This window comes from Ceratotherium simum, chromosome 8 (assembly GCF_057802395.1).
Source record: "Ceratotherium simum simum isolate JZ-2026a chromosome 8, ASM5780239v1, whole genome shotgun sequence".
Classification (NCBI taxonomy): Eukaryota; Metazoa; Chordata; class Mammalia; order Perissodactyla; family Rhinocerotidae; genus Ceratotherium; species Ceratotherium simum.
Window position 1 is genome coordinate 67,222,501 of NC_141907.1, and position 25,203 is coordinate 67,247,703.

Consider the following 25,203-nt stretch of genomic DNA (forward strand, 5'->3'; position numbering starts at 1 on the left):
AAAAGCTAGATATCCATTTTTGTGGGAATATCTCAATTCCTAAATACTAACAACAAAACTTGCATTCTGTTTGAATAAAGCAAAAGATGTCTGCAGGCTGTATCTGGGGCCCAAAGCCACAAATTTCTCATCTTAGCTTTAAATCATTAATTCATAAAAGAAAACCTCTATCTCACTATCTCACTAAGTCTACAATTAGCCTTATAAAAATTTGCACATACATATGTGTTTAAACTGAGAAGGCGCTACATCCTATTCTTAATTCATTCTCAATGAACCATTTCCTTCTATATCTCAGGTAATTCAATCTGGATTTCCTCTTCATGTTGTTTATATATTTTATTTCTTCTACTAATCTGGTAAATTCCTTGAAATATCTATTTCATCTTTGTGTATCCTGTGGCCAGCAATGCTATGCATATAGTAGTTCCTCAATAAATGAGAAAATGCAATCATCTAACCTTCAAAGATCTGCTAATAAAGTATTTACAAATCCTTACTTCAAAACAAATCACATAATCTGTCCAAACTTTAAAACAACTGTGAAAAACTCAGTGAAAAACCCTTAATGTGACAATGATTTTCACACTGATTTTGACAAAAACTGGGTCAAAACAGTATCACATACCTCACCAAAACCACCAAAGTACTCCCTTATTTTCTCTTCAGGTGTATCTGGAGAAAGGCCACCAACAAAAATTTTTTTAACAGGCTCTTTTGTTTTCATGGCTTTGGCCCTTTTAGGATCAATCACCTTCCCATTCAATTTATGTTCTTTCTGATCCATGACCTAAGGAAATTGAAGTTTTTCATTTTAAATATGTATATCTTAAAGTTCGGAGTCTATTAACTTACTTTTAAAAACAGTTATAGTTTAAAAAATGTAGCTAATGCCAGGCTCAAATTGTGGTGATGTGGCATCAGCTAATATATACTAGTGTTTAACCCTAAAGGTCAAGAAGAATGGGGAAGGAGGGGAGACACAAATTTAATCAATTACTAGAAAACCATCACATCTTTAACTGTCAGCAATATAAACATCACCCTTAGCCCAAGACTAAAATGATTCAGTCAAAAGTCTCTTGCCTAGCAAATTTCAAAATCTGTACTTTTATGAACTTGTCACAGCACATCCTTTTAATTAGGTGTCTTTAAGTCTCAATATTTTTAAAGTTAATTTTAATTTAGTAGAGCCTGGCACACAAAAGGTATTCAGTAAACAATTCTTGAATCTGACTCTCTTCATAAAATGTATTGGCAAGAACTTTTATCTCCTCCTTTGTATAACTGCAAAAGGGGAAATCACAAATAATGGACAAATTGATTGTATCAAACTATCCACATATATTATTAACTGATTAGAACACATAACACTACCTTATCTACACTCTCCGACTCTTTAAATAGCACAAAGCCAAAACCCCTTGATCGCCCTGTGATAGGATCTAACTTCAGAGTGCAGTCTACAACTTCACCAAATTTGGAGAAGTAGTCCTTCAGATCTTTCTTTGTAGTGTCCCAGCTAAGGCCTCCTATAAACATTTTCCTGTAAAGACAAAAAGCAATATTAAAATGCTAAAAAATAAAATAAAATACACTTTGCCTTAAGTATCCACATCAATAATAATACCTTTTCCAAACTGCACCAATTTACTGGGCAGTGTATTCAAATGTCATTCTTCCTACATAACCACATAACAAGAAAACCCTATTCCAGTTTTGGAAAGTTTTGCTTATCACTGCTGCGCCTGTATAATTACAAGATAGTGAGCAAGCAGCAGATTAAGTCTTTTGACTTGCCAAAAAGATAAATGTATCCCCAAAGTAAAAATACTGTACATTAACTCTTTCTTAAATTACAAGTCAAATATTGATAACAGCAAAATACAGAATTTTAGCCTCAAATTTCTCTTCCAACTCTTCATTAAACTTGTAAAAACGCTATGCAGTCCCCACTGATCACAGCAAGCAGCACATGGCTATACTGAAGCTCCTGTCTATTTAAGTTCTCATTAACAAAACTCTTAGCACATAAAATGGAAAATCCTAAGTCTCACAATTAACAGGTAAGCCAAGATGTTTTTTTGGTGAGGAAGATCAGCCCTGAGCTAACATCTGATGCCAATCCTCCTCTTTTTTGCTGAGGAAGATGGGCCCTGGGCTAACATCCCTACTTGATATGGGACGCCGCCACAGCGTGGCTTGACAAGCGGTGCGTAGGTCCGCTCCCGGGATCTGAACCTGCGAACCCTGCTGGAGCGCACGCACTTAACTGCTGCGCCACCAGGCCGGCCCCCTAAGCCAAGCTTTTTGATGTGCTAAGAGTCTTTAATAAAAACAAAAGCAATCATGTAAACAATTTAGTGAACAAAAAGAATCAGCCATTGAAGCACAATCCACTAATTAACCTAGATGATTTATTTACAGTAGAACCTCAGTTAACCAGCAATGTTATTTAAACCTTTAAAATGCTACAAGTGACAGGTAGTAAGTGGAAACCACCAAGACACTTTAAGACCAAAAATATATACTCCAAAAAAACCCTTAAGGTGAAACCTTATTTTTATTACAGCAAAAGGCCATAAAGCTCAGATCTGGCAGCTCTGTGATCCTTTTTACACGTGCCCCCTTTGCACCCACCCCCCAAAAAGAGCAAACATATACCTCCTACCCTTTAAAAAGACAGGACTGGAGATGTTTATGTTAAGGGTAAACTGTCAGAATTTGTTATGTGAGGGCTAAACATTTCACCCTGGGAATAAAATCATGCTTGCTCAACAATTTCTCATCTTTTAAGTGGGGTGGGTAAGGGTAGGGATGGGGATGGGGTACTAAGTTCCAGCTCCCAGAAAAAAATTAAAGCAGAAAACATCCCCATCTTGTGGGCTTTTATGACACTGCCACTACAGCCAATTTTTCAACGAGGCAAGTTTTGTCCCTAGAATAAGATCTTGCTTCTGCTTCTCCCTCAAGATGCCAGATTAACTGAGGTGTTACTGACCTTACTCTTTTACCACAGACTTGTTTTTACTTCTAACGAAAAAGTTAACTTTTAATGCAAAAGAAGTCTTACTTTAAGCATATACTGTGCTTCCCAGTTTTCAATTTGTCCATGTACTCTAGAGCTGGGCCATTTATATGCTTAATTTTCAGGACTTCCTCTAATAAAATTTCCATGCTTGAAGTAACCTTTATTAACTCTTTCTGTATTTTATAATCAAACGAACTTAACAAAAACACCCATAATGTTGTATAGTTACTTTTAACGTTTATTGCCAATTCCATGGAAAAAAGTTGAGGTATTTTCAAAATTACATTTTCTTTTATTCAAATAATGCACCTTCTAATATCCAATCCTAGTCACGTAAGTTGCCTGAAACACCTTATTTTTTTTTTTTAATTTTTTGTTTATTGCAGTAACATTGGTTTATAACATTGTAGAAACACCTTATTTTTAACCTAAAGATCCAGAGCACTTCCTTCATAGATGAAAGTTCATTACCAACATGTACCCTTTCAAGGGGAGAAGGACACAGCTATCTTTTTAAAGATGAGAAAGAGAACTGACTATAAAAAATGATCTCTTGCTCACATATCCATGGCAAGTTCTAGAACAGAAACAACTTCAATTAAGTTGAAATTTAACTATTAGATGACCACTACTGTGATTATTACAGAAATTTTCCATCAATAATTTAACAGTTTGAAATTATTTCAAGCTGAAGAGAATAAATAATGAAAGCCTTACTTTAAAAAGCTAAAGTTGAAAAGCAAGAAAAATTTGTGTCTGTCTGGTCCGTTCCTCAGATATTAAGACAGAATGAGTTTTGACTATTTAACCAAGGCAATGTTTATATTGGGTTAAGTGTCCTTAATTTAAAATTATTAAGAAACAAAACCATTACAAAGAAATAAATTATAACACCAAGAATGAGGCGTGTTCTATTATTCACAAGCCCCAAATGTTTTTCACAGCAAAGGAAGTCAGTTTTCTTAAAAATTAGATTAAGCATACTAATTCGTCAACTGGCCCAATAAAGTGCTCTCTAAAGATACTTCCAACCTTTAATACAGTCTTTAGCAGATAAGTTATTAAATGTGCCTACCTTAGACCTAAAGGTCACTGAAGATGCTATCCTTCCTAAAATATCAAATCCCATTTATCCAGAACATTAAATATTCCAGTCAACTATAATTTATACATATTACATATAATTACTATTTCTCAAAAAATTACAGCAAAATACGTAGTAAAACTTCAGCTATCCAGCACCTTTAGAGAATGAGGAGCCAAATATTCCACCTTCCTTAAAGCACTACTGGTGTTCCCTAATCTCTCCCCAGTTGTTTTCTAACCTTCAATTAATTGGAACGAATTTTTTTTTCTACAACCTATCACACACTCTTCTGTCTTCTTAATCAAATACAGTAATCATGACTTAGCACTCTAAGGGTCAGTCACCATTAATATATTATGCTGCTGTTGCATGCCCGTAAACTCTTCTGAAATTAGAGAGCTATTTATTAATACACTAACTGCATCTCATTTCTTAGCTCTTTTAACAAGTTCTATTTTTCATTTTCGCCAGATTAATCACCAGTTGCTCTTCTAAAATGCCTCCCCCTTCCATTTGGTAGGTAGGTAACCGACACTCAAACTCTTCAAATTGTGTGTGAAGTAAAAGTAAACAGTCTCTGAGCAAGAGCAGAAGTGGCTCTTCTTGGAGACAAATGCATCACCCCTTTGGCAGCCCAAAAGCACTGTTTTTCCTCCTGCTGTAATAAGGTTGCAGCACAACTGATAACCAGACAGGTGAACATACTACAATGAACACAAACTGCACCAAATCCGTTCCTTTTTGACTAAACGGAACATACTAAATCCATTCCATCTTTATTCAGAAGGCACACCAAGATATAACGGTACAGTACAGTAGGAAAAGGTCTTAATTCTGGATAAACGGGAACTTACTTTAGCCTCTCTTAGAACACCAGCATTCTGACATGCTCTCCCTCAAATTCTGAGATGGTATAAAATGATACCAATTTAAGTTTTCTATATTTTATATTACAGTATCTTGCTTAAAGCACAATACCTATTGTCCGCCCAGATTACCTCTGCTGCTTTGAATACAAAGACTAACTTTCAAGTTGCTGTCACTCCTGCAGAGATGTGCAAACACTTTACAATGTAGAGACAGAACTTCAGAAATATCCTAAGCAGCCAAGTTAAAACTACGTCGCAAGACTTGTTCAAATAGCAACAAAAACGGGCCCCTAATGCTGCAACGTAAGTTTAAAACTTGATTCTTAGTTGTAAATGAATCAATAATCCCAATTAAAATGTAGGACTTCATCTACAGTATTTTACTAACCAAGTTTAATTTCTTAAGCCTACGCATAAGCTATTTAGCACCCCAAAGGCAATATAGTATTCAATTTAAAACATCCACTCAACAATTGAAATCTCCTTGCTTTTACAGTATTGATATTACATGATATTATAATATTAAGTGATAGGCATAAAGTTATACAACTCAGTGCAGATTACTATCCAAATACTATGCAGTGCGCCATTTAGGAATTTAGGCTGCTTTGTGGGACATTCTCTTTTAGAGAAGTAAATTTAGAGGCAGTAAGCCAAACTGCCTAGGTTTAAATCCTACCTTTACCACTTACTAACTGTATGACCCCAAGGAAAAAAAAGAAATTCCAAGATTGTTTCCACATCTGTAAAAAAGACTAAGAGCCTACCTCATATATCTGCAGTGAGGATTAAATGAGCAAATACACTTAAAGGTCACTGTAACACAGTCTGACCCATCTAAGTACTCAAAAAAGTAAATTATTATTTAGAAGGGGTAGAGTATGACCTAAATATAATTTAATAAAGCAACTTCTTCATTTACTCAGTGACTTACATTTTTTAAAATCTGCATGGGCTATATGAAGTTTCCAACATGAAGGGGAAAAGGCCAAGATGAGTTTTATATAAATGGATCCTAAGATTATTTTCAATGCTATAGACTTAAGCCAGAAATTTTTAAATATTCCACGTAAAAAATATATACACTGGAAATTAGGTTGTATAACTCTTAAATAAAATGTAGTTCCAAAATCATCTCGATGACTTGTCTGTACTCTACATAAATGCCAGTAATTTTAGTAAGGAATAATTTCAAAATATAAAAGGCAATACATATGGAGCAGTGCTGGCTGGTGGAAAATGTTCTGATTTAATACTCCTGTTTTGGGGGCCAGCCCCGTGGCTTAGCAGTTAAGTGCACAAGCTCCGCTGCTGGCTGCCCGGGGTTCAGATCCCAGGCGCGCACCAAGGCACCACTTCTCTGGCCATGCTGAGGCCGTGTCCCACATACAGCAACTAGAAGGATGTGCAACTATGCCATACAACTATCTACTGGAGCTTTGGGGGAAAAATAAATAAATAAATAATTTTTTTAAAAAATACTCCTGTTTTTTCCCGTCCAGGCAACTTATTCTCTGTGCTACTGAGGTCAACAGGTTTAACACTCCAAAGTCAACAGTAAGTATTTTATTTAAAGATACTTCCCCTAACTAGACTTTACTGCGAAACACCTTATTCAAGGTAAAATGATAAACACTATTACACTTCCTCTCAATTCTGGAACAGGGCCCAAAAAAAAGTATTCTAGAACTTTCAAACACTTCCTAACAACTCATGATCTACTGTATATGGTTTCATAACAAGTTCTGACAGTTTAAAAAATACAACAAAATATGTCAATCCGAGATACATTTCAAGTACATAAGTTGACTAGCCAATCACTGTCACCTGTTAGAGTAATGTTACTCAAGTATACCACTAATCCTTATTTAAATAAATTTTCTGGTATTTTATTGTTGTAATTATTCCTTTAAAATCCTAAAATGACATTAAATATAATGAAATCTCACCAACACACAAGAAATGAGTATTTTTCCTTAGAAACTATAGATCTATTTTAAAGCTGTCACTAGTTACCTATAAAGGGGGAAAGAGTTTACTTTTTGCAACTATACAGTATCACATGGTAATCATTTTAGAATCTGTATAAAAAATACCTTTGGAAAGAGCTTGACAAACTTTTAACAAGTCATTAAAAGATTAATTCCTCTGGCCTAGTACATTAAATCTCATTACTTCATACTTTAGATCAAACCTAAATGACTAAAAATGATTAACTGATTTAAAAATACCCAATAAATTAAACATGACAGTTTCTGAATAACTTGCAAATGTTTAACTCAAAATCTCCCCTTTTTCTTCACTTCAAGGCAGCAATGACATCTTGTATCTTTACTCTTAAAATAAACTCTCGATCAGCTTTATAAGGTAAACTCCCATCTACCTAGAGGTTAAGGAGTGCAGTTTCCTTAACCTAAAGGTTAAAGTTCTGGTTAACTGAGATTACTACACATTCACAATTCTATAAAGTTTCCTACTGGAAATCAATTGATATCAACACTAAACTCAGAAAATAATTTTTACCTTTCTTGATGAAATTTTAGAACGTTGCAACGCTTTAAAATCATGTTACTTTTTAATAGTATAAGGGAAAAATTATAGAAGATTCATTGCATCACACTGTCTGTTGGGTGCTCTTTGAGTATATTTGCTGATAGTCTGTCACTTATCTTTCTCACAAGACTAAAGGGGTGGTGGAATTTCCTAGCTGTTTGGGCTTTGTGGCAGTTTCAAGTCTAGATAAGCAGGAGTTTACAGAACATGACCCAATACTTAAAACTATCATATTGATTATTGGCCAAACACTGCCACTAATACGAGTCTCCCCACCCCATCCCCAAATAGTCTTAAATGTCTAGCTCCAATGTGCAATATAATACTCCAGAAACTAAAACATGCTTACCTTTACTCCACAGGAGTAAATCACTGGTAGTATCAACTATTAAGGCACGGGATAAATACATACAAGCTATGAAAGCAGGCTATGTAGTCAATCTTCCTGTGGTGAGCATTGTTTCCAACACATAGATCAGCAAACCAAGTAACAAACATGTTATATTACCTGAGACCACACTGTTGGAAGTGAAGTAACAGAAAGAGATCCCACGCTTCCAGCATCCAGTTCAGTGCCCTATCTACTAAAACGTTGAAGCAAAACTCAAGTCAAATAAAACTTGGACTAACAGAAGTTATGTTTCACTACATTTGTGAATCTTCAAAGACTTGAGGTGCACAACTTTAAGTGGAATAGGAAAAAAGTTATTATTCTATTCCTTTTTAAATGCTTTCAAGCATAGCATGTATCACTTGAATGCTAAAACTAATCATCCTCCACGCTGGCCATAAATCACACACTGCAATAGTAGATTCAAAACTTTCTTATATTAGGGCAGCCTTACAGATGACAGAATACCCAGGCAATATTAAAAACACACAGTAAATATACAGTTAATTTACAGAAGGGGCCATACAACTTGAGGGCAAAAACCCAGGCTTAAGGCAAGTATCTTTACATCAAAAAGCAGCACTGAAAATCAACTTCAATGATAGTCTCCAACTCCAAACCCAAAAGGTCAGGTGATTTTTAGTATCTTTCATAATAGATAAGAATTTGAAATGAAAAGAAAGTAATACTCCTCCCTTATATGTTCATCATCTTAAGATCTGGGAGCAACAACTTCTGCAATTTTAACACTGGAAACTTGTCAAAGGTTCCAAAAAACGCTAAAATGCAGACCCATCTACTCAGGGTCTCAATTTTATAGTAAACCCAACTTTACTGAACCAAAGGCCAATAAATCTGGCATGAGACTGCTCAAAAAGTACTTGTTTACAAAGCAAACAATGTTCAGAATGCCCCAGAAGCACTAGGGTATATATTATAATCTCAAATATTTAAAACAAAAACATGTGTAGGCCCATTTCTTAAAAATTAGCAGACAACGTACAGCAGAATTAATTCACAAAATGTCCAAAAAAGAATCATACTTAAGCTTACATACACTAATGGTTATAAGACCAGATCAATCGTCCTGTTAAGAGAAAAGTATTGCTGTACGTTGGCTCATAACTGAATGGGACTATTTTGTTTCCTGGCCAATTCAATGCAGGCAAGTCAATGTACCTACCTTGTAAAATTGTCTGAAACCTAACACATTATAGTTTTCCACTGATGATGAGATTTTAAAAACACTGCCTCCAGGTAGCTTACTTGCTACATGTTATGTGTATTTTGCCAGACACTAAGCAATTTTAAAGTACTACTCTAAAAGAACTGCAGCCCTGTAGAGAACAAAATGAGTCCACACCCAAAATGGGCAACTCCAGAGCAATAGCTTATAGTAAAAACCAGGGATGTTCAAGTTGGAAAGATTAAAATGAGGTGAACTCAGGAAGGCATTTTACTATGGAAATGAATAATCATCCTACAGGTCCATAGTAAACTGTGTAAACATCCACTAGCGGTATAACAGGCATGCCCTCCTCAAAATAGCTGTTTTATATTCAAATTAAAATTTTAAGTCTTCAACAAATTGATTTTTAAAATATTTTTAGGATGAAACTGTAATCACTTTATTCTCATCAGAATTGTAAAAGGAAATGCAATGCAGAAATGTGTTTAAGAAATTAGATATAGATGATTTTATATGTGGTAACCACTATTATCCTATTCAGACTATTAAGAAACTGCTCCCCAATATCCGTCAAACTGGGAGACAGAAAAAGGAATAGATAGGGGGCAAGTGCACAGAAATCAAAGAATTTTAAAGGTATTGAGGTTTCTTTCTTCAAAAAGAAAAACAAGAATATCTGTAACAGGATGAGGCTAAGTGATTGGGCAATAATTTTAAAAAGTCAAATATTAGACTTTGAAAATGAAAATGTTATTTGTTAAATGTAACCTTCATTAACATACAATGAACCTCAGTAAAATCCTATTTTAAGTGGATGACAATTGATCATAATCTAAAATGTTCATTAACTATAAATATTTAATTGTCCATTTTTCCTAAGTCACTCAAAAAATTTGTAAAGTTAAAGGGTTAAGTAGGAGGGCCAAGTATAATTCTTAAAAGAGTCAAGTGACCCTCAAACCTAAGTTTATGGTCCTTTCAAATTACTGAAAATAGCTGCTTACATAAGATTTGAAATATATAATGGAGTATAGTTATAGTTTAGTATAGTTACAGTTTAATCTTAGTTTGCCACTAGTAACTAGCAGTGAAATTGAACTACCAGTGTCAGAGGGAATACTTTTCATCAGAAATATTTTTATTCTATACCCCGAACTCTGAACCCAGTCTTTTTTTTTTCATTCTCTTTTGCCTACTGTTTCCAGTCTGCTTTACTTCCAATATAAAATTGGACAGATTTCAGTGGATGAGAATACAGTAATAAGTAAAGCTCATGTACAATTTGAAGGTTATCCCAAAACTGGGCTCTTAAAATAACTGACATATCTGTACAAACTACTTTCTATCTGCAAATTACTGGCCCTCTAAACTCCAGTGGTGGTGGATACAAACTCCTGGAAAACTCAAATACAATCCTAAAAGCAGAAAGATGGACATTCAAGGAAAGGGAAGGAGAGGAATAAAAAGAACAATACTCAATCTACCAGCCTTCCAAAGAGAAGTCATGCAACTGTGAACATATGTCAACCAACCAACTGTAATTAACATTCCAGCCAAATCACACTGACCATAAAAAATCTGGTAAGAGCTGTAGTGGAAAGCCACATCAGCCCGCCTCAGAATAGTACATACCCAAATCTTACTACAGTTATATTTACAAATATGGTTGGTGATAAAAGACATACATTTTTGCATAATACATATACACAACACTACTTTAAAAATTGTTTTACTTTTGACATCTCCACAGTATTTCAGTATAACATGCAGGACATTTTAAGCACACAAAATTTTATATCAAGTTACTTTCACATTTAGCATTAAACTTAGAATTCCAACAAAAATATTTTTAGTCTTAAAAACAAATCAAATTTGAAATTACAGTAACATTTTTCCTTGCCCAGATATAAAAATATCATTACTAATTATATTAAGCTTTAATTGGCCAAACCACAGCTACATGCATTACCAGACCAAACACCATGTAATGGCATCAATTTTGCCCAAAGATCACACACAATACCTAAAAAAGTTTTATATCCCAGGTACAAGACACCTTACTGTACTAATGTCTAGAATTTCCTGGGGATCAATGGGCAACTAACCAATACACAGCCTCTACATGTTATGACTACTGAAACCTTTATAATACAGAAATAAAATTTAAAAGTTTTACCATTCTTCCCGCTGTGCCGTCGCTGCTTCAGAGTGTCGTGGGGAGGAGTTTGAATGGCTAGGGAATTAACAACCGGTACAGCAACCAATCAAAATTCTAGTTTTAGTTTTTGACATTGTTAGGGTTAAAAACTTTAATTCATTTACACTTCAGTTCAACAGTAGATAACTACAAAGGCAGCTTACTTTGTGATTAGAAAAAATCAGGACTAACAGAAAGCCTGCCCCAAACAGCAAGTTATACAATTAATCATTTTGGTGCCTCTGTCCAAAGAACAGAATTCAAAAGACAAAAACCAAAATGTTAAAGGCTTACGTTTGCAAATATTTAACATATTCCTTTTTTAAATTAAGCTATACGTAATTTTCAAGATTAATCGATTAATACAATCTAATTTCCCATCCCACCTCCACTCTCCCAAAGCCAGCAGAATCAGCAAAACAGCCTGACAACAGTCTGCCTGGGCTGAGATTATTAAATTTAAATTCTATATTCCAAAGTGCTTCTCTCTCCCCACTGCAAATCTTGTGCTCTCTTTCCCAATAAAGGAAATCATGTTTTCTAATACTGTGTTAAAGCGACATTTGACTGCTTTTACTTTCCACCAACACCTTTCTCCTTATTATAGCGAAAAAAATTCACACACACACATTCCCCCATTACAAAAAGACATGGAAACGTTAACTCAAGATCAGCAGTCAGTAACAGGAATAAGAAAAAGAAAACCCAACCAAGAACCCCGATTTAGTCCCTCCTGCTAACTCCTCTATTACATTCCCGCTCCCAAGTGCTGCTTTCTAATATATTAAATGCAGCTTTAAGCGACATATAACTTATTCCAATTGAAGGAAGCAAGTTAGTACTTACAAACCTGCAAAAAAAAAAAAAAAAATCGTGCCACAGCACAATACAAGAACTTGTTTATTTTACGCAAGAAGGTAGTGGGCCTCCTTAACAGTGGCTAAGAGAGCGGGAAGGAGAAATCAAGAGAGACAAAAAAGGATCCTGGGCACCGTGGGAGGAAAAAAGGGTTTTGTAAAAAATGGAAATTTCACAGAAACAGCAAGGTCAGAATACAATCTGTACGCACGGTCGGGGAACCCTATAGCTGAGGGCGCGAAAAGGGTGCGCGGTTAGAATAACTCGGCGGGTGGGGGCAGGGCAGCCAGCAAGCCGGAGGAACAGCTCCAGTCAAGTGCAGGCCCCGCCGACAAGAAACTTAACGAAACCCCGTGGAGCAAAACCAACAACAGGCGATTCAGGGAATTTCGCCAGTCCCAATTTGTTCCGTAGGCTGAAAAGTAGGGACTAGGTAAGTAAGCCGTTGTGCGATAGAGCATAGTGGAAAAACGAAGAGGTCGAGGAAAAACTTACTCAAAACACTAGAAAACATTCGGCCTGAAGCCGAGGCGGGAGGAGCAGAGGTGAACAGCCTACACGTTCCCCGAAGCATGTGCTTATAAAGAATCGCATCGTCTCGGGATACTGGAGCGAGAAGCACCAAATAAACCTTAGTTGTCCAGGCACAAAAACTGGTGTACCTGTTTGTGTCTTTATGCCCAGGACTTTAGAAAACCCAGAAGGGAGGGGACAGCGCGGAAAGAAAAAAGGTACCCCTCGACAGGCGGGAAAAAATCCTGGCGGCTAAGTCGGTGGGAGGAGACCCACGGCGAGGGAGGGAAGGAGGGCGGGCCGGGGAACAGCATGGTGACGGCTAAAGGTGGAAACGTGTGTGATGGGGGAGGGGGCGAGAAGCAGGCAGGGGAAGAAGACAGTACGAGCCCCGGGGAGCCCAACGTAGAGAAGGGAGGACTGTGCGAAGAGGCTCTATGGGGGCCTGGAGGGCGGGCGGAGAGCGGGAACGAGGCCTAATGGCGGGGGACGGGAGGGGGAGGGGGGACGAGTTGGGCCTGACTATCCCGGGCCGCCCCTTACTCACCCTTCATCCTCCTCGTTCTTACTGGCGTCGATCTTCGCCCCCTCCGACTCGGCGCTGCCCCCTTCAGTGCCTCCGGCCGCGGTTCCGCCCCCGGTCCCGGCTCCGCTTCCCGCCGCCGCTGCCCCCTGCGCCGCCGCCACCATGGCTCCCTCCTGCTCGCCTGCCGAGCCGCCTACCGCCGCTGTTGCCGCCGCCGCCGCCCCGTCCCCGCCGAACTGCTCCTCCGACATAGTGCTACTGCCTCCGCCGCCGCCGAGACGACACCCGCCGCCGCTGCAAACCGAAACTAGCAGCAAAGTAATCCCCGCCGCTGCCGCGCGCCCGCTCTACCGCGCGAAGCACACAACAAGACAGAGAAGGCGCGCGTGGCTGCAAAGGCTCCTGCGCCTCTCGCTGGCCTGCCCCCCTCGCCTCCCACTTTCGCGCGGCGATCACTCCCACTCTCCGGCTGCACTAAAAAAGAATAAGCAGCAGCGGCGGCCGCTCTTGCCTCCTCCTCGCTTTAATGGCGCCGCCGCGGACCACCTAAAATGGCCGACGGAAGAACGGCGCGTCCCGGTCACGTGACGCGCGAGCGCGCCCTTTGCACCTCCTCCGCCCCTTCTACCGCTAGTTCCCCCCCCCCCCTTCCTCCTTGGTCCCGCCCTCTCGCTCCCTTTTATACCTTCCTCTCACGCGCCGGGCCACACAGCATGGGGCCTTTAAAAGGAACCGGAAATGGCGTTCGATAAGACGGCCGCGCGGGGACCATCGAGAACAAGGAGCGCTGTTTCGAAGGCGCGGCTAGAGAGGCCCCTTCCTCTGTCCCCGCCCTTCCGAGGGTTCCTGGAGTCGGCTCACCCACCCGCCCCATCCGCACCCCCTGGCAGCGGGCGGCAGTAGCGGCGTCGGGCAGGGGTGTGGTGGCACCTCCGGGAAGGCGACCGTGCCCTGTGCGCCTGCGGCGTGGGGTGGGGGAGGGGAGGCGCACTCCTGCGGCTCCTTGAGTCCTAGAAGCGCCCAGCCGGAGAAAGGAGACTACCCTGGGGCGTCTGACCGTGCCTCCGCCTCTGTCCAGCGCGGCGCCGGCGGACGCCTGGCTCGCCGTCCGCGGAGCGAGGGGACGCGTTGGGCTGCGCGCGTGCACGGACTGCCGCAGCTCCTCCGCCCGCCGTAGGCGCCCGCGACCGGGTGACATTGAGGTTTCCCGGCTGCCGCCGCCGCCGCCGCGCTTCCCGACCCCGGGCGGGCGGGCGGCCCGAGGCCGCTGACGATTAGGGCTTCTTTTAAGATTTGCTTTCCAAGTAAGATTTTTGCTTGCCTGCTTTTCTCCTGAAATCTTTCACCAAAAGAAGCAGGTAACTTGCGTATTTTAAGGAACAGGGATTGTTTTGCTTTGCTTGCTTTATTTGAAGATCCTAAAACCTACCCGATTCTTTGAAAATACTAAGAGTTGGGAAGTGTTACATCAACCAAGGGTTTATTTAATTTAATGTTTTCTAGTCTTTGTACTAAATAGAATATATAAATACTGTGAACCATCTTTACAAGGTTTCTGAGTTTGTCGTGTTATGGGGTTTGGGTTTTTTTAAAACACCGCTAGGCGTTTCGTGCAGGATAACAGTAAAATTTTTTAATAGAATTGTTAGAAATCCCAAATGCCTTGGCTGGAAACTGGATTATTCTGGCTTTGGGATATGCAGCTTCCTGCAATACACCTAGAAGAAAATGAAATTTTTAAGTACTTCTTTAGTCAGCAAATAATTATTTACTTGTTTAGCATGTGCCCAAACATTGGGGAAACGAAGACGTGCAAAATATAGTAAAGAACTCTGAAGAGTTTAAATGTTTGTTTTGCACTATATAATTAAGTGAATTTCTGTTCATTGAACGCTATCCAAAAATCTCAAAGGGAGATTAAAAATATCTAATTTTTTACTGTTAATCAAGTTAGCAGAATTTGCATTACAGCACAGTTAAATCTCAAGAGTACAGATCATATTCTGAAACCTTCTAAAAAATATAATCTTACCGAACTCCTGTATTAACCAAATCACACACAGGCAATGCCAAGAATGTATGTCTTAGATCAAGTGGTAGTGATTTCGGGTATGTCTCTACCTGTCAAAATAGTAGCCAAGGAGAAAGTAGGTATTGTGCTCAAACCAAATATTCCAATTTAGAGACAACTAAAAAGATCACCTGAAGGGAGGTCTCTTGAATCTTTTCTGTCTTCAAGAGAGGATTCTTTTGCTCTTAAGACGGCTTTAGACATGCTCACCTTTTAATAATAGACTTTTCCAAAAGGTTCATTTTAATTCACATGTGGCGTAGTATCCTCTGGACTTCTTGGAATTTATGTTAAAAACTCCAGAAAACCTAGGAATGATTTTAAAGCTAACACCTTTACTATATGCTGCATAAATATGTATGATGCTATACTACTCATATCCCTACATGTTGTGGTCCAAATCTCTGCATCTTAGGCTCCTGCATCCACCCAAGGTTCCTATTAGAACTCACTTTAACTTCAACCCTAGTTCTTTTACTATTCCTCATTTGCCCAGTAAGCTCCTTTTCATCCTTCAGAACCCCAGTCAAATGTTACTGCTTCTGTGAAGACTTCCCAGACTCCCTGAGGCAGAATTAATCACCTGATTTCACAGCCCTCTATCCTTACTTCTGTTCTAAATATGCAGTTGTACTAGACCATGAGTTCCTGGAGAGCAAAGATGATGTGTTCTGTGTATCCTCCCTACCTCCCCCACCCCCCCCACACACACACATGCACATAGACACATATAGTAGACTAATTGCTGGTTGAATTATTGAATGACAAAATACTAGATATTTCCAACTTGCTAGGTTTAGGGCTTTCAGGCAAACCAGGTGTGCTTCCAGGAACTTAATAGGCTCCTCTCCCCACCATCCCACTTTATTTCTGACATAAAAATGCTTCCTCAAACCACTTGCTGATGTGTGAAATTCCTTAAGAAGCAGAAAATCAGACTTTTATTCCACATTCATAGGTAAGAATTTAAGGGGCTGAAGATGGTATATTGGCGTTGTGTTAGACTGGCCCAAACCACTTCGAGGAAGCACTGTCCCCTCTCAGTGACCGTACCATCAAAAATTCCACTACTTCAGGAGGTGCCCAGTGTGTTTCAGATAACACACTGAAATACTGGATCCTCATTGAATTCAGCCTTTGTGAAGCAATAACTGCAGAGAAAACTAGAGTACTTATAAAAGGCAAAAAAAAGAAGTTCATTTGAGATTTAAATTGGAATCACGTTAACCCAGAACAAGATGTACACACCTAAGTCAAGCAGTCATGGTTTGAATCTGCAAGGACCCTACAAACGGGACAAGCGTATCCTATCCTCAGATTTTTTTAAGTGGAATATGCATTCCATTCAGCAACCTAGAATAAACATTGTCCAGAAGAGAAAACAGGAAGAACCCATTTCCTGTACAAGGTACACAGGCTTGAGCCTCTTCTACAACCATGTTTAACAGCCATTTACTCACTTGCAGAACACCCTCAGTCAGATTTAAGCATTTTGTTGAAGAATTAGCTTTTGATTTTAGGTGAAGTGACCAACTGCCCAAACAGTGAACATTCTCTGTTATCGTTCCTGGTTGTCAGAAAGCTCTCATGTCACTTAAAGAAAATAGAGGCCCCATCACTGTGAACAGTCAAGTTTTACTTCAGCAACAAAGTCTATCGTAGAGTCTGAGTTTTGCTTGACTGCAGAGATGTCAATAGGGTGCCTTTAGATTCAATTAAAGAAAACCTAGGTCAAAAAGGGTTTAAACAATAAGGAAATGTAATCTTCTCACTCCAGACCTACATGTCCAACTGCCTACCTAGCATCTCCGCTTGAATGTCCCACAGGCGTTTCAAGCATTAGCTGTCCAAAACTGGACTCCACCTTCTCTACAAATCAGCTTCTTTGGTCTTTCTGGTCTCAGTAAATGACACCTCCACAGACCCATGTGCCCCTGGCAAAAATCAGGGATTTCTTGATATGGTCCCCCTTCTCACCCCCCACATCCAATTGATCACCAACTCCCACCTCCAAAATACGTCTTGATTCATCTAAATGCTTCTTTTTTTTTTTTCCCAAAGCCCCAGTAGATAGTTGTATGGCATAGTTGCACATCCTTCTAGTTGCTGTATGTGGGACGCGGCCTCAGCATGGCCGGGGAAGCGGTGCGTCGGTGGACGACCAGGATCCGAACCCGGGCCGCCAGCAGCGAAGCACGAGCACTTAACCGCTAAGCCATGAGGCCGGCCCTAAATGCTTCTTAACATAAATACTGGGGTTATTTCTAGTTGGATTTATTCACATTCAACCATACAACACATTTATGGCACAGGTACATTTTTTGGTGCTGGGAATATAATAGTGACCAAAATAGACAAGGTCTTTGAACTCATGGAACTGGCCTTCTGGTGGCAGAGACAACAAACGAAATAAGTAGATATGTAATATAATTTTAGGTAATGATAGGAAGCAAAATAGTGAGTAAGGTGCTAGAGATCGAGTATGTGCTATTTTAGGGTGGTCAGAGAGGACTCTTCAAGGAGGTAATTTTTTGAGTAAAGCCCCGAAGGAAGTGAGGGAGAAAGCGATACATACAGCTTAGGGAAGACTTTACAAGGCAGAGGCAGGAGTGTGCTTGGCACTTTCAGGGAACAGTGGAGGTCAGTGTGGCTGAATAGAGTGAAAGGAAGAAAGATCATACCTAGGGGCTGGCCAGGTGGCACAGTGGTTAAGTTCCATGCTCCATTTCGGCGGCCCGGTGTTCACAGGTTTGGATCCTGGGCATGGACCTACACACTGCTAATCAAGCCATGCTGTGGCAGCATCCCATATACAAAATAGAGGAGGACTGGCACAGATGTTAGCTCAGCAAACATCTTCCTCACCAAAAACGAAAACCAAAAAAAATTCATACCTGAGAGGTATCCAGGAACAAGGTCACCCAGGGCCTTGTAAGCAGTGGTTAGCACTTTGGTTTTATTATAAATGTGATGAGAAACTATGGGAGGGTTTCAAGCAGGGGCAGGACATGACCTGACTTAAATTGTAAGTGGCAAGAATAATCCAGTTAATTATAATCTGGATTCTAATAATCCAGATCATTCTGGATGTTGTATAGACAGTGGACTGTAAGGAGGGTATCAGAGAGAAGAGTTAACTGCTGTCATGAGGCCTCTCATAGTTGATTTCTTCTGACAAGAGGCAAATCTACAAATAGAATGTTATTTATATGTGGTCATATTTGACTTTATTTTTTCTAGAATGACATGTTCTACAAAGAAAAACATGCTGTAGTGACAAGGGATCATTAAAAATAAAACGAGTTAGGGCCGGCCCGGTGGCTTAGCGGTTAAGTGCGCGCACTCCGCTGCTGGCGGCCCAGGTTCGGATCCCAGGTGCGCAGCAACGCACCGCTTCTCCTGCCATGCTGAGGCCGCGTCCCACATACAGCAACTAGAGGGATGTGCAGCTATGACATACAACTATCTACTGGGGCTTTGGGGGGAAAATAAAGAAATAAAATCTTTAAAAAAAATAAAACGAGTTAGATTAATATTATTGGTAATATTTCCAATAAAAAATAAAACTAGTGTTTTCATTAAATTCAGTATTTTTTTCTTATTTTCTCCCCCTCTCTGAAGCTCTGGGATGAAATTTTGGTTACCTGCTGCAGCTAGAGTTTGTCCAGAGCATTCTCATAGTCCTACCTCAGACATTGCGATAAATAAAATATTTTGACTTCAAATGAGTGCTGGCATCTTGGATACTCCAGACTTCTTTCTTTTCCTAGACACCAAGGCTGAAGCCAAATAGTATCAGGTTTTGCTTCATAATGTACTTTTAAGGTTCTTTTAGCTGCTAATTTTATAATTGCCCTACTTAGTTTGTAGGAGCTACAGTTCAAGGGAATAATTATTGAAAGAGAACATAATACAGAAAAGTTTGGGTTTCAGATTAAGGTTCAACTAACAAATATTGAAAGACTCACAAAAAGTTTAGGAATGTGTTTCTTGTCCGGGGGTGCTATTTGGAGCCTTTTCCTTATTGCAATGGCTCTGAGATAGTTGATATTCCTCATCCCATACAAACTGCACGAGAATAATTGCTTCCTTACACCAGGTCTGAGAGCTCTCAGGCACTCAGACTCAGTACAGTTGTTCAAAAATCACACTTTAAACGTAGTGGCAGGGGGCCAGCCTGGTGGCGTAGCGGTTAAGTTCTGAAGCTCCGCCTCGGCAGCCCGGGATTTGCAAGTTCGGATCCTGGGCGTGGACGGACGCACCACTTGTCAAGCCATGCTGTGGCGGCGTCCCATATAAAGTAGAGGAAGATGGGCACGGATGTTAGCCCAGGGCCAATCTTCCTCGGCAAAAAGAGGAGGATTGGCAATGGATGTTAGCTCAGGGCTAATCTTCCTCACAAAAAAATAAATAAATAAAATAAAAGTAGTGGCATGTTTCACTAATCAAATAATCCCTCTGGCCATAGTAGGAGGGCTTTATGCTGTTGAACTGGTTCCTGTCCTTCATGTTTTGGCTACTGTGGTAGACATTGGGAGTTGGAGCCCCCCAAGGTCAATTTTCCCTTCTCTTAGTAATAGCATAGGAGAAGCCAGGGGGGTGGGATGAAGGGATAGGGAACATGGAGTCTATGAATCAGAATGAACTCATCACCCTGGATTCGGGAAGGGCAGAAGGCCTAAGTCAGCCAATCACATTGAATCACTTCCCTTTGATGTGAGTGAAGAAATACTCTCCTACCCAGTGGTTGTTCATGAACTGAGAAGCATGTAGCTGAGGGAACCACTCTCAGCTGTTTTGCAATAAAAAGGTATCTATGAAGATAGGAATCAAAGAGCAATGAAGAGTTACCGAGACATGGAGGACGGGATACCAGGTCCTGGTCACATTCTTTGAGCTACCAGATTGATTTCCACCTACAGCTATCCCTACCGCTAGACTTAGTCACGTGACTCAATAAATTCCCTTCATCGTTTAAGCCAGTTTGACTTGCCAGTTTATTTCTCAAAATCAAAAGTATTCTAACAGCAAAAAGAATTGCTGGTTGTCAGTTTTGCATCATTACCGCCTGTCTCTGCATTGCAAAGGAGAAGCCAGGAACTTTTCCCAGTCTCCTTCCCTTTATGGTTCCAAGTTGCCAATGAGAGGTGCTCACAGTAGATTAAGAAGGCAGAGAAAAGAAGCTTGTATTCTCAGGAGTTTGTTGCAGCTTCACAGACTTCTCTTCTCCCAGGAGATTGTGGCAGTTTCAAGCTTCTCACATCTTGCCACAAGCCCTTGCTTTGCAGTTCTGACAGCCAAACACAATGGCTTCTCAGACTTCTGTGCAAACTCCTGCTTTACGGTCAAGGGGACCATAAATGGCAGCTTCTCAGACTTCTCCAAAAACTCTGGCTTCTTGTGTTTCTCCATGAGTTCTGGCTTCTCCATCTGCTCCAATGCTTCAAGCCAAAGTCATTAGTGAACGTTCTCTAATCCTTCAGCTGCAGCTCCCAGACCTTCACTCCTCCAGCTTCTCCTACATTCACCTAACCCTGAGTTCCTACATTAAATCTCTTTATTCCAGAGTACTTGCAGTGGCTTTGTTTTCCTCACTGCAAACCTCACTGCACTACCTAGTTATTGGTAATAGAAGTGGTTTCCAGGAGGCGCAGAACTTTAAGGATGGGAATTGGTTCTCTGATCCCATTAGATTTAAAGGACCCCATTGCCAGTGATTAATGGCATTAGTAGTTCACAGCATACAGTGGCAAATGGTTAATTATCACCTGGAACTACCAAGAAATTGCTGCAATATGATAACATAGTGAAATAAAGGATACAAGGACTGTAGAGTAGAGTGGCTATTTCAAATTATACTGGAGAACTTAAAGAAAGAAAATGATAAGCTTAAGGTGTAAATTCCTACTTTGAGTTCTGGATAAGGAACCAGAAATTTTCTTACCTGCCTGGAAAAAAGTGCTTATCTGATGTAGCCAAAGAGTCAAGATTTCTGAATAACAAACCCAAAATCTGATCATGAAGATGACTGAATTACAAAGCAAAGTAAATTCACTTGCATGTTCTCTTATGTTAAAGTATTGATCAGGAAAGAGTACTAGATTAGATGAAGATATTTGGACAGATTTCAATGAAACTGAGGACCTTAAACCCCCAAATTTTGCCAAGCCTTCCTTGCCAGCAAAAACAGCTTTTCCTCTACTGTGGTAGGCAGAATAATGGCCCCCAAAGATGTCCACATCCTAATCCCCCAAACCTGTGACTATGTTACCCTATATGGCAAAAGGGATTGGGCAGATGTGATTAAATTAAAGCTCTTGAAATGGAAAGATTATTGTGGATTATCTGGGTGGGCCCAATGTAGTCACAAGGGTCCTTATAAAAGAGAGGTAGGAAGGTCAGAGTCTGAAAGAGAGATTTGAAGACACTGCTGGCTTTGAAGACAAAGGAAGCGGGCCACATGCCAAGAAATGCATGTGACCTCTAGAGGCTGGGAAAGGCAAGGAAAGAAATTCTCCCCTAAAGCCTCCAGAAGAAAGTAGCCCTGCCAACACCTTTATTTAGCCCAGTGAGACCTCCGGAACTATAAGATAATAAATTTGTGTTGTTTTAAGCATCTACATTGGTGGTCATTTGTTACAGCAGCAATGGGAATCTGGTCCATCTACTGTCTGGAGATTGGCCTCCCCTTGCCTGAAGAACCTGTAATGACCTATCCTGAGGTCATTGCTTTCCAGAGGAATGTTGATTCTCCTCGAGACCCAGACGTATCATCTCTCATTTCTTCACTTTTAAACTAGTAACTAGACTCAAATCCTGGAAGAACCCAATGGAACAAGTACATTGCATAATATCCTATGGTGTTGACCATAGTTTAAGAAATTTGGAAAGCTATTTGTAAAGATTGCTAAAACATTTCTTAAAGGGATGCAGTGTTTGTTCAAGAGGACTAGACCATAAAAGTTTTTTGATCTGCTGATAGTTTAACTTTATGGCTAACTGGTAGTCTAGGTGACATATAGCCCTATTTGTGGGGGCTGAGTTTTTTCTTCAGTATTACACCATGGTTGTATGATGATGATAATGATCCGGTAGAAAGACAAAAATTAGTGATGTAGGGTGGAAATAGGGCAATAATTAGAGAAGCCAAGTTCTTATTTAGGTGGGAGGAGATGGGATCCAATGCACAAGGTAGAGTAGAGATAATTCATCCACTGTATAGGAGGGAAGGAAGATTGTATGAGTCAGATGTAGGTCAGTCGGTAAGTTTGGTGATAAGCAGATAGTTAGTTCTGTTAAAAAAGAGACAACAGGGGCCGGCCCCGTGGCATAGTGGTTAGGTTCACATGCTCCACTCCAGAGGCCTGGGGTTTGCAGGTTTGGATCCCAGGCAGAGAGCTGTGCACCAGTTATCAAGCCATGATGTGGCAGGCATCCCACATATAGGGTAGAGGAAGATGGGCACAGATATTAGCCTGGAGCCAATCTTCCTCAGCAAAAAGAGGAGGATTGGCATGGATGTTAGCTCAGGGCTGATCTTCCTTACCAAAGTAAAGAAAAAAAGAGACAGCAGGCCCCAAATGGAGTCACTTATGTTAGGCCCTGCAGCAGCAAACCAAGACTTAATATCTAATCTAATTGCATTTCAACCTTCTCAGGAATGCGAGCTTAACTAGCCAACCTGGAATTTCCTGGTCAGCACTGGGAGATAATCCACTGATAGACCTCTTCAGTTTTTCCCTAGGAGGGAGACCTTGCCTAAAACAATGCATTCTTTGCTAATAATTTCCTTTATCCCTCCCTCTCTGCCTTTAAAAACATTTCCTTTTCTGCAGCTCCATGGAAGTCCTTTCTCTTGCTAGATGGGATGCTGCCCAATTCATGAATCATTTAACAAAGCCAATTTGATCTTTAAATTTACTCTATTGGATTTTTATTATTTAACAGTTCTGATTCCTTCTATTTTTCTCTGCCAGCTAAGAAGTCTGTCATTAGCTAAGAGTGTGGACAGGGGTGGAGATAGAGAAGATTTGAAGATATTAGGGAAAGTGGAAGCACAAATTCACTAGTCCCAAGGAATTCAAAACTTTAATAAAAAACGTTGATCAGGATAGAGCCCACACAGAGACTTACTGGGTGCTACTGGAGATCCACTTGTAAGATCTGAAAGTTACTCCCTCCAGAAACCTTCCACAGGGTGGCACTGATTTATCTTCTGTGGGTGTGGTCATTTAATCAGTTACAATCTATCTTTTTGTCTATTCAACCAACTCCCATTTCTCCACCTTGACCCTGGAGGGGAGGAAGAACATTTCCTCCACCCATTCTAGGTCCTTCTGGCTGGGCTACAAATTAAATTGACATGAGACAGAATAACAGGAGAAAATCAAACAAAGCTTTATAACATGTATACATGGGAGAGACCCAAGAAAACTGAGTAACTCACCAAAATGGCTAAGGTTGTCATCTTAAATAGCATCTTCAACTAAAGACAAAGAAGGGTGTTGGGGGTAGTGGTTTGAGACTTCAAAGGGGAGGAAGGCAATTCACATGGAAATGTTTTGGTAATTGCAAATGTTTGGTAAACAGAACTTTGATAAGAATGGGCTTAGCAAGGACCCTCCCAGTCTATTGATACCCAGAGTTATCTATGCTGATGGCCTATCCTGGAGACAGGCCTTCTATCTTAAATTTCTTTTATGCAGTTAGTTGGGGGGAGGTCAAAGTGTCTTTCAGAGTCTTTTGTTCTGGAAAATAATCAAGGCAAAGAGACATATTTTGAGGTGACCAATTTTGATCCCCCATAACCCTGAGGACTCTTGAGAAACCCAGGTAGTAAATACCTCTTGAATTGTCTGCCAAGCCATGACTCCCTTCTCTGAACTCTCCCCCCAACCAAGGGTGGCCCCTTTGCAGCCAAATTTATATTACATTACCCCACTCCCACCTCCATTGCCAAAGCCAAGTCCAGGGTGGACACCTGACCCAAGCTGATCAATTGATTTTCTCTCCTGGGAATTGAAATTGGGATACTGGGTCTCTAAACAGTTGGCCAGAGGGCTAGAGCTGGGGGGGAAATTTGATTATAGGACTGAGAAGCCTTTTTGCACCATGTGGATCAGAGACGCTGAAAACATAAGTTTGAGTGTGAAAGGGGAGAGAGAGAGAATGAAACAGATGTGTAGAAAGAACCAGAGACCACATGGCTCTGACAAGATGCAGATGGTATCTGCCTTGGTTCTTGATGACATACCAGTCACTGACTTCTGTCCTCAGCTGAACTTCTCACCTTGGGTTGTATGCAATGCTCCTGGTTCCCCTAGATTCACATTTTACATGAACAAATCTGAGTATATTTCTGTTAATGTAACCCAAAGAACCTTGATCAAGAGCAAAGATATGTCAAATGCTATGCTAAGATCAGGATATACCGCTTCTACAGTGTTTTGCTAATTTAGTATAATAACCAGTTCTGTCAGGAAAAAAAAAAAAAAGGAAGTGACATGAGGCTGGACGACTACTTGCAGACTCTCAGGAAAAAGAAAAAAGCAGGAATCTCTACATACAATCCAGCTGTACATTTTTTTTAGTAATAAAAAAGCTTTTTCAATTTGAAAAGCAATGATAATAAAGACAAATCACTCCTAAGATTACCTTCCTAATAGAATCACTCAGAGCGTTTTGATGTGTTTCATGTCAGTTTTTTTCCCTTGTGTGTTTGCTTTTAAACAGTGGAATTAGGGTATAAAATATAATTGCATATCCGACTTTTTTCATCAGATATTATGCCATACATATTTCCTATATTACTGCATAATCTTCATAGCTAAAATTGTAATGGCTGCCTAATATTCTATTGAATAGATATTCTATAAAAATAACACTACAGGATTATCTAGTACCCTCCAGTTTGGAATT

The 25,203-nt window shown here is 40.1% G+C and overlaps 1 protein-coding gene across 6 annotated transcripts in view; it reads right to left on the reverse strand.

The window, feature by feature from the left end:
- Window positions 1–13,802, reverse strand: part of HNRNPD (heterogeneous nuclear ribonucleoprotein D) — an 18,131-nt gene extending 4,329 nt beyond the window's left edge. For 2 of the 6 annotated variants that reach the window (XM_004430882.3, XM_087434494.1), the window contains exons 1-4: window positions 13,236–13,801; window positions 11,297–11,353; window positions 1,378–1,546; window positions 629–790 (exon numbers count right to left, since the gene is read on the reverse strand). In XM_004430882.3, the coding sequence (XP_004430939.1) occupies window positions 629–790; window positions 1,378–1,546; window positions 11,297–11,353; window positions 13,236–13,465 (618 nt within the window). In that variant the 5' untranslated portion in view covers window positions 13,466–13,801. Of the gene's footprint in view, window positions 1–628; window positions 791–1,377; window positions 1,547–11,296; window positions 11,354–13,235 lie in introns of all 6 variants that reach the window. The other 4 variants (XM_004430884.3, XM_087434495.1, XM_004430883.3 and 1 more) reach the window with 4 other exon arrangements.
- Between the last annotated feature and the right edge of the window lie 11,401 nt (window positions 13,803–25,203).